The 9,302-nt window shown below is 55.1% G+C and overlaps 3 protein-coding genes across 3 annotated transcripts in view; 1 reads left to right on the forward strand and 2 right to left on the reverse strand.

Moving 5' to 3' along the window:
- Positions 1 to 2,408, forward strand: part of MONBRDRAFT_32980 (uncharacterized protein) — a gene marked incomplete at both ends in the record, with an annotated part of 4,262 nt that extends 1,854 nt beyond the window's left edge. The window contains 8 exons of the mRNA XM_001746972.1: positions 73 to 418; positions 546 to 1,093; positions 1,219 to 1,291; positions 1,402 to 1,534; positions 1,608 to 1,687; positions 1,854 to 1,946; positions 2,029 to 2,175; positions 2,310 to 2,408. Coding sequence (XP_001747024.1) covers positions 73 to 418; positions 546 to 1,093; positions 1,219 to 1,291; positions 1,402 to 1,534; positions 1,608 to 1,687; positions 1,854 to 1,946; positions 2,029 to 2,175; positions 2,310 to 2,408 — 1,519 coding nt within the window. The remainder of the gene's footprint in view (positions 1 to 72; positions 419 to 545; positions 1,094 to 1,218; positions 1,292 to 1,401; positions 1,535 to 1,607; positions 1,688 to 1,853; positions 1,947 to 2,028; positions 2,176 to 2,309) is intronic.
- A 1,805-nt stretch (positions 2,409 to 4,213) lies between these two features.
- On the reverse strand, positions 4,214 to 6,453 carry MONBRDRAFT_26605 (uncharacterized protein; the record flags this gene model as incomplete). Its single annotated transcript, XM_001747099.1, has 8 exons — positions 4,214 to 4,503; positions 4,597 to 4,724; positions 4,825 to 4,958; positions 5,074 to 5,244; positions 5,341 to 5,434; positions 5,636 to 5,729; positions 6,057 to 6,210; positions 6,310 to 6,453. 8 exons carry the CDS (start codon positions 6,451 to 6,453, stop codon positions 4,214 to 4,216), a joined length of 1,209 nt encoding a protein of 402 aa, XP_001747151.1.
- A 1,393-nt stretch (positions 6,454 to 7,846) lies between these two features.
- Positions 7,847 to 9,238, reverse strand: MONBRDRAFT_9344 (uncharacterized protein; the record flags this gene model as incomplete). Its single annotated transcript, XM_001747100.1, has 1 exon — positions 7,847 to 9,238. One exon carries the CDS (start codon positions 9,236 to 9,238, stop codon positions 7,847 to 7,849), a length of 1,392 nt encoding a protein of 463 aa, XP_001747152.1.
- Between the last annotated feature and the right edge of the window lie 64 nt (positions 9,239 to 9,302).

Here is a 9,302-nt window from a genome sequence, read left to right on the forward strand (position 1 = left end):
TCTTGCAGCGCCTGGCGGGCAGAGGTATTTTCTTCGACGACTTGGATACCCGGCCACTTCTCTTTGACGCAGCTTTTGCATTGTATCGAGGGTGTTTCTGAGAGCCACTGTTCTTCACCGGCCGATCGGCACCATGTCACGAGAAAGGCTGGCTGCAGCAGGAGAGCGCAAGCGCGTGTGTGTGGTGGGCGCCGGTGCAGCCGGCCTAGCCACGGCCTGGAGCTTGGGGCGACACCCTGACAAGTTTGAGGTCACCGTCTTTGACAAGAATGGCTGGGCAGGCGGTGTCAGCACCTCTGAAGATGTTGGACAGGGGCATTGGATCAATGATGGGGTACAAGGCGCCGCCCCCTCGTATCGCAATACGCTGCTCTTGCACCGCGAGCTAGGCTTTGAACATCACCATGTACATCTCAAGGTCAGATTTGAAGCCCTGTTCATTCAGCCCTGTCTTGTCCGAGAGACCTTGGTGCCGCTCGCCGCCCATGCTCTTTCGCCTACCTGAACCGACCCTGCTCAACCAACTTGATGCGCGGCGCACCCAGGTGGCCTTTGGCAAGGGCGAAACAGCTTGGAATAATATTGCCCCGACATCACTGGTCTTGGCCCACCGCGAAGAAATTGAACGCTTCGGCCAGGTCCTGCAACGCATCAAGAACCGCGAATGGTTCTATGCCTTTGTGCGCATTCGCACCGTCCTGCGCTGGTTCAACTTCTCCAAGTCCTTCCGCGACCATCTGGTATTCCCGCTGACAGCCCTTTTCTTTGGCACGGGAAACCAAACTCCGGAGGTCTCAGCCGTCGTCGTCGCCCGCGTCTTTTTGGATCCGGACATTCGGCTGTTTGATTATGACCCTGAATATCTCCTTCACCAGACGCCTGACTTTTTGGCCTTTGACAAGCTGAGTGACGTCTATGCGCGCCTTGCTGAAAAGTGCAATGCTGATGTGCGCCTCAACCAAGCTGTTGTTCGCGTTGAACGCCGCCGCCGAGACGTGCTGGTGACAACCGATGACGGCTCCACATTTGCATTTGATGAAATTGTCTTTGCCACCGATGCCGACACCCCGCTCAAGATGCTAACGAGCACCCGGTCCGTCTTGACGCCCTCGATCTTGATGCCACAGTGGAGAAAAGCTCTTGGAGCTTTGTGCACCGCCTTCCTTCTTGTGTGGTCTCACCCCACACTCGCACCTATTGCCCAACCATGCCTTTTAGATGGGCTGAGCGCCGCGTGCTGGGTAGCGTCACCTACTACAACGACATCTCTGTTACCCATGAAGACGAGGAGGTATCAAAACCGCAATTGGTGGTCAAACCTGTTCTTTGCTGCTCTGATTCGTCTAGCAAAACTGACGCTAAACACGTCGACCATCGTGAATCCCGCGTGGCTCAAAATAGTACATGCGCCGGCATTACGAGTTTGATAATGAGCGCGGAGACATGTATTTTGTGCGCACGGACCCTGAGGACAGCGAGGTGATAGAAATGGCCTTCAACCTCTCCAACTACCAAAAGCAACTGGACGGCACTGGTAGGTTCAACTCGCTGGGGTGATGGATTTGGTGTGCTCTCTACTCTGACAAGCTTTTCTGTCATATCCCCAGGACGCAACATCTATCAGACCATATTTCTCAATGACCAGATCCGAGACCGCTGGACGTGGGACGAAATTGATCCCAACAAGGTGCGTGCTTTGCGTTGGCCGCAAAAAGTTGGAGTCGGATGTCCTTGAAAGGCATCCAACTCAACCAGCTGCCCTCGCGAGAGCCGCTACTCTATTGGTGTTTGGAGTGAGCTTTATTGAAGCAAGGCATCATGCGCTTCTTGTAAATTGTTGTGGTTTACCCTAGATACTAATTAAAAAGTGGTGGAAGCAAATGTCACACACTTGGAAACATTTCTTCCGTGTTGTGCCCTGGGTGCGCTTTCTACAAGGTCGCCAGGTCAGTTCTTCCTCATATCGGCTTGCCACATGCCCGAGCCGCTGCTCTCGTGCATCATCTCATATGGATGTCGTTGCGACAGCACACTTGGTACGCTGGCTCCTGGACACTCTTCAACACGCACGAGCTGGCCATCATCTCTGGCCTTGCTGTTGCTCAACGCCTGGGCGCTGACTATCCCTTTGAGCACGATCACTTGGCTGCCCTCCAATTTGATAATCTCATGAAGGTGAGACCATCCCTTAGAGGCCTCGCAACGGCTCGGTCCGACAGAAGGCGCCCGTGCCTGAACTCGCTTGCTTTGAATTTGTCCAACTCATTCAAGTTGGCCTTTGGATATAATCCAGATTTCCCATGGAATAGATCGCCACCGCCGAAGCTGGTGGGACTGGCTCTGCTGCCGACCCGCTCCATCAGACCGCAGCAAACAAGATTGATAGGCAGTCCGATCGACCAAGATGAAGGGCATTGCATCCACGGCTTCCACACTCGTCTCGACTCAATTAAAAGAATGACAGAAGCATGACATGTCATAATCAAGTAGTAATAATATCATTGGTCTGATTAACAATGTACCTGCTCAGCGGTCGGCTGGCTGGCCTACAATAAGCATGGCAAACTCTTGGCCCCACTGGGGCCGGGATCGTTGCAAAGAGGCAGACGCGTTGGAACGCACATTTCCGACTGCTGAACCCAGTTCTGGAGCACTACTACCCAAGCGGCGCCCTGAGTGGCGCCCTGATAGCCGGCCCGAGTGGCTCAAGGCAGGCCGGTGGGCACGAAAGGCGGGTGTTGTGGGTATCGACGCACTCATCGAGTGTACAGACGTGTGGGTACCAGGTCGTGTGTGCGGGGACCGTGGTCGTGGCATAGAAAGGCTATCACGGTGTGCCAAATGGGCATCACCCTCACTTCGCCCCTCCGTCCCTGGGCCAACGCTCGCGCAGGACGAGGAGGGGGACGATAGCTTGTCTCGTACCAATGCTCGATCTCTACAAGAACATCATGGAGTGGAGCAAACCGAGAAGTAAGTATAGACGGTGCTAGCTAGCGCGAAAGCTCTACGGTGAGCATGCAAAGTGACGTACCCAGCGACGCGGCGTGCAAAATCCATTGGCTCGGGGCTGCTCGATAGGATGGCATGCAAAACCATTGGATCAACATCGCATGCAGGCGGAGGGGTCTGCCCAGTTGAGCGCCGCCACGACATGTTGGGGGCGGGAGAGATTGGTGCCAAGTAAGGCCCATGACCCAAACCATTCAACGTCGGTGCCGAGAGCAGCATCAAGCTAGTGCTCTGCGAAGGCGTTTCAAGAATACCCACATCGCCATCTTCACCTGCACCCAGCGCAGATCTCTCTGCCGCGCTGACGTCCGCCTCCGTATCCACTTCCATAGTTGGTTGGGGCACAAAAATATCGACTTGAGCCGTGGGCAAACCGTCGGCCTTGTCAGTCTCGGCCCCAGCCGACTTGACACCCCCAGTACCAATGTCGCTCTCATCAGCAGCCTTGTGCATTGCGCCTGCCAGTCGGGTGTTGGCGTGCGCTGCTGCAAAGCGCTGTCGGGTAAAAGAGGACGTTCCCATTCGAGTGGCCAACCCTGTGCGCTGGTACCCGTGCAGTCGCGACCATCGAGCAGGTCGTGCGCCCGGTCGTTTGGCCTCAAAGTAGTTGAATGAGGTGTTGGGATGCCGCGCTGGTGCAGGTTCAGGCAACTCAGGATCCGGTGTCAAAGTTTGCACGGCTGCTGCCGTTTGAACTCGTGGCTTGGTTTGAGTAAAGCACCAGCCTTGACCATCCCACTGTAGCAAAGACATTGGCACGGCCTGTCGACCATCCCCCAGGTTGCTCAAGACGACCATGGGCTGTGCGTGGCGCTGCACTGCAACGACCAGAGCTTCCTCCTCCCCCACCATCACCGGGTCCCCTGGACGGGGCTCAGCCTAGAAAAAATGCTGTTGCATGAGCTAGGACGGGAAAACAACTGTGGACAATTCCGCCCTTTGCCAAGACATGACCCCAATCTGTGTAGCATCACCTACCAGTTGAGCCATTGGGGCAGCGCTACTAGGGACTGGCTCCAACGACGCAAACAGTTGCGTTGCCAGGTCACGAAACCGAACCCACAGCGTATTCTGCATGGCCAAAGTCATTTGTCATTTTACCAAAGAACGATATGCTGAGCCCTTTGTTGGTCGATGCAAAGCCAGCACCTGACCCACACAGCCACCCATGGCTGACCAGAGCCAAAATCACACGTCATGTTCAGCCAGGCAAACAGGAATCAAGAATCAAACGCACCTCGGGAGAAGGCTCCATGTCAGTCTCGACTTCGGATGCGACATCTCCGTCCGTGATGAACTGCCCTTCCTCCTCAATGTCCTCATCAAGGCCATACGGCTCATCCGGCTGCTCCTCGGCACTTTCACCGTCCGCGGTGCCATTGCTGTCATCACGGTCCCAGGCCTCTTCCTGCAGCGCCACTTGCAACTGCGAACGAATGCGTGCAGCTGTGGTCTCATCCAACGTGGCATCGGCCAGCAACTGGGTCAATCCTATCAACATGAGAGCATGCAGTAACAGGCGAGGGTTACATCCAGTTGGTGTCACATCAAGTTGCGTCTGGAACAGCCCCCATGCACACTTACCACGGCTACTTCCGTTCAACAAATAGGGAATGGCGCGAGGCAGTACGACAAGCAGACGAGCAAACTCCACCGCCAGCAGGTTTGAATCCATGGCTTTGGAATAGGCGGCATGGGTGGGATTGGAATAGCTGCATGCGCGAGAAGCATGTCACCCAACATGCCACGTGAATGCGACGTGACTGATGCATGTGCTCAGCAGTAGCATGAGAAGAACAAAAGTCTGCTTACACGCGTGAGGAGCGCACTTGTCGTGCACTGAGCCGAGAACCAGCATCACCGTCGACACCATACACGCAGCGGAGAGCGTGCATCATCATGCGCGCCAGGTCTTGCTGCAGCTCACGAGGCAGATCCTCTTGCGTCTATTCAAGAAAAAGAGGGAAAACACCAGGACACAATGTTGAGGAAGATGCATGAGCTGACCCCAATCATGGACATTGGACGGCATTTGGGTTTATTCGAGGGCGCACGGCGCACCTCGCCCCGCTCCTCAAGCTCGAGCTCGAGTTTGGAAGCCAGCATACAGGCCAGTTGAGCGCGACCTTCAGGGCCTATTTGAAAGGCTTGCCAAACAAATCCATCAAGTTCCTCGTGCACTGCCACGGCCTCACGCATCAAATCTGAAGGGATGTCATAAAAGAGGGTTGCCTGCAAGTTTCAGATGAGACGAAGGCAAGGCCATGCATTGGTAATTCATGTAGATAAAGTCAGAAAGGGCGGTTTTGCAAAACGTGGAGAACGTACCGCAATTAACATATACACGACGTTGCGCCGCATTGAGGGCATGGCCAGAATGGCTTCGGCTAGGTTGGCACTGGGTGGCGAGGATTTCTTCTCGCTTTGAGCAGCAGATGCAGATGAAGTGGTGGTGGTGTCACGAAAAATGCGAGCTCGATCTTGATCCCAGATGCGGGCAATGTGCTGCAGGCGCCGAGTGCACACGCCACCTGGGCAGAGGCCAAGGGTCATCGTGCAGGTCAATTTGCGCGGTCGAAGACCATGGTGCCCAATGTCCAGGAGCGGCGGGCCGATGCTGTACCTTGAGCTTCCTCGAGGTGCAAGGGCACGGCGCGTGCCATGTCCACTGCTTGTGGGCTGGGTGGTAACTGCATGCTGCGCAATGGCATGGCCAACTAAATATAGAGCCATGACCCAGAAACGTTGGTGTTTCGCAGTGCGGAAAGAGTCTATGAGGCCTCGTTGGTTGACTTGAGCGACGGGCAAGTTGAGGATCACAAAGCTAAAGCGTACCTTCCACCCATGCCGTGCAACCAATTCGCGACAGCGTTTACGTTGGCGTGGGGTGACGAGACGGCCATCCAGGGCCCAAACGCGAGGAAGGTGGTGCAAAACCTTAACTTGGTCTAAAGCGACAACCCCACACGCTCTTGAGCTTTTCTTGTGTACGATTGCTTGAAGCCATCGAGGGTAAGGTTTTGGTGCGCAAATCGAAGTCTTACAGTGGGGATCCACCTCAACTGGATTGCCAGCCAAGACAAGCCAGGCAATGTTGACCTCTTGAAGGCGCGCAATGCCGTGCCAATCGAGCATGTTGTTGGCAAGATTAACAAAGCCGAGGCAAGAATAAGCCACCAATGCATCCACCTCGGCCAGCTGTGGAAAGCACGCAATGGAAGGCAAGCGGAAGCAGATTGGGTTTGAGTGTCACGTTCTCCTTCGGAAGGATCAAGTTCGATATGGGGAGCTACAGACCTGGTTGTTGCTCAGATCAATATGCCATAGTGCTTGAAGGCGAAATGTGGGAAGGCGAATCAGCGTGTTGTGACTTGCCAGCAATACTTGAAGGTCATGGCAAAGCTGAAGTGCGTCCAGTGTGGCTGTCCACAGCAACCGCATCCAGCATCATCAAGGTTGTGGGTGAGTATCCAGGCCTCCTTGCCTGCAAGAGAGGGACCGTGTGTCCTCGGCGGCTTCACCAACTCCACCTCCCTGTTCCCCCGCCTTTCTCGTGCATTCTCTCATCATGGAACCCGATGCGAAAGGGATGTCTCCCAAACTGCCAAAACCCAATGTGGAATGGTTCGCGCTCACCTAGTTCTTGTTGGGCAGCACCGAGGACCTTGATGTGGGCTAGCTCCTCGCGCGTGGCTCGATGAGCCAGCTCCAAGAGCAGCTATAGACAATTTGTTCCATATACATGCGCGGTGTCAGCTGCGATCCTTACTTCAATGCGTGCACGTGAGAGGCGCTGCCCTTGACCCCGTATCCAAGGCCAGCTTGCCACGCCTTCACCTCAGAGGCCACAACCTCCCTTTCCAACTGTTAACCCCACCAACACCATCACACAATCACACACGCGCGACACGCGTGCGCACAGACACATGTGCGCACAGACACAGACACAGACACAGACACACACGCTGCCCTTTCTGTACCCAAAGCGCACCGAGCACAGAGAGGTAGCAACACTTTCAAGGCACGGCACCAACCTTTCCACTCAACCGGCGCATTTTTTTTTATGGGTTTTGCTGTTATGGTTTTGGATGTCAGCAAAAAGAGAGAAATATGCATGTCACACACGATTCTTCTCTCTCTCTCTGTAAAAGTGTGTCCAAACCGATGTCATACCAAACACACACACACACACACACACACACACACAGAGTGCTCTGCGCCATTGCCAGCTCTCCAAACCGGATGGACCCCAACACAACTGCCTCTCCCCTCGGCTTCACTCAGTTGCCTGCCTTGCTCGGGCACTTGATCGAAGCTCTTCGATTGCGGCCCGTTTTCTGGAATCCCAATCTACGAGAGAGGAGCCAACCTCCCCCCTTCCGCTCCACACACACCCTAACCCAAACCCTAACCCTAACCCTAACCCTGGCCCCAACTCCCAAACACTTTTTGCTTTGCACATCTCCCGACTGTCGTTCGCGATGGTGAGTATCGTCCGCGATGATGACTGTTTTCCGTGGAATCACCTCAAGACTCGTATACCATCGTCCAACAAACAACGCACAAATCAGGATGCTCCCCATTTCGAGAGCGACAGTCAGCTCAAGTGTGATTCAAAGGGCGGCCCTTTAACATGACAATGGATTTTTTAACCAACGATGTCTGCAACAACAACTAAGAACTGTAAATCGGATAAAGCAAGCCCACATCAAACATAAAACCAAGCACGTTCGGGTGGGCCGAGACTAAACAATCGTCAAAAAGGAAGAGACGACGAGAACCTACTAACATGAAAATTAAAACAAACTAGCGTTGTGTGACAAGAACAACATATCTAGTTTGAAGCAACATCTAGGTACTCCTCATCATTGATCGCGAGCGACAGGAGCGAGAAGTCCTCTACTGGGTCATCGACGGGATTTGACACTGTTTCGATATAGTGGGGATCATCGAAAGCGTGATAATCATCGCCTTCGTCCAAGGACTCCTCTGAAAAAGGGGATTGTGGCGTCCCAGCGGCTGGAGGATCAAAGTACTCAGCGGAATGACCTTCATAGGCTGGGTTCTGCAAAGGTGCTAGCACATGAGAGTCTGACGAACGCTGAAGGCTGGCATAAGAGGGCTCCGACTGGTACGCGCCACGCGGCTCCGTTGAAGCTTCCAAATGATGATACAAGCTTTGACCCCGGTAGCCAGGGTTTAGAATGACATTGGCCTTGACGCCGGAGGATGTTCCAGTCTCAGCGTCTGAGTTCTGAGCATCTGGTTCGTCAAACGCCTCCACATCACCATACAGCTCCTGCTCAGTCACTCCGCTCGGCACCACCCCAAGCTGCCACAACCCAACATCCTCATCATACATCGGGTTCACAGCTCCCGCCATCGTCCCGTCGTCCAGCTCATGCACCATCCGCGCCGTCTTGAGCCCAAGTTCCGCTCGCCCACCGCCCCCGCCGCGACGACGACGCCACACCACAAACAAAATAAACACCACCACCACAATAAGAATGCCTCCCACGCTCGCCCCCAGCGTCGCACCCGAAAGCCCTCCGCCAGATGACGTCGACGACGATGATGACGACGGTGGCCCCGATGGCTCCGCCTCAAACACAACTGTACGATTCACCCTCATCACATTCTGGTGGTCGTCCTGCACGCTGTACGCCACAATCATCCACCGTGTCCCCGCACCAGAGCCTGCATCACCGCCCGCATCCATGTCCATGTCCGTCTTCGTGGCTGTGTCCTTAGCCGTAGCCGTAGCAGTGTCCGATGATCGCAATACAACCGCCTGTTTCACACGACCGCTCACGTCCCCGGCATAGTCGTCGTACGCCTCCCATCCGGGCTCAACATACTCCGCTCCCCCCACAACATACGTCGTCCCACTCGCCTCATCATGCCGGTACTCTCCAAACAGCAGCTCAAGCCGAGGCGCCACAGTGTCCACAACCGTCATGTTGAAACTCGTCCTCCCAACGTTGCCGCTCGCGTCCGCCACCCGCAAGTGCACCTCATACATCGTTCCTACCGCCGCACTCGCATCAATCAAATGCCGCACACCACGCCAAGCCCGGTAATCAAGACCACCACCAGAGCCTCGGCGTGCTCGATCGGCCGTCGTCGTCGTCGCTGTCGCTGTCGTCGTCGTCGCTGTCGCTGTCGTCGTCGTACTCGCTGCCTTTTCATCCGCGTCGCCTCCAATCGCGTGCTCAATCACTGCCATCTCGACACGCTCCAACAGGCTCGTGCCCCGCCACCCTCCATCCGACACGCTCACATACGACCCC

Source organism: Monosiga brevicollis, genomic scaffold (genome assembly GCF_000002865.3).
Source record: "Monosiga brevicollis MX1 MONBRscaffold_15 genomic scaffold, whole genome shotgun sequence".
NCBI lineage: Eukaryota > Choanoflagellata > Craspedida > Salpingoecidae > Monosiga > Monosiga brevicollis.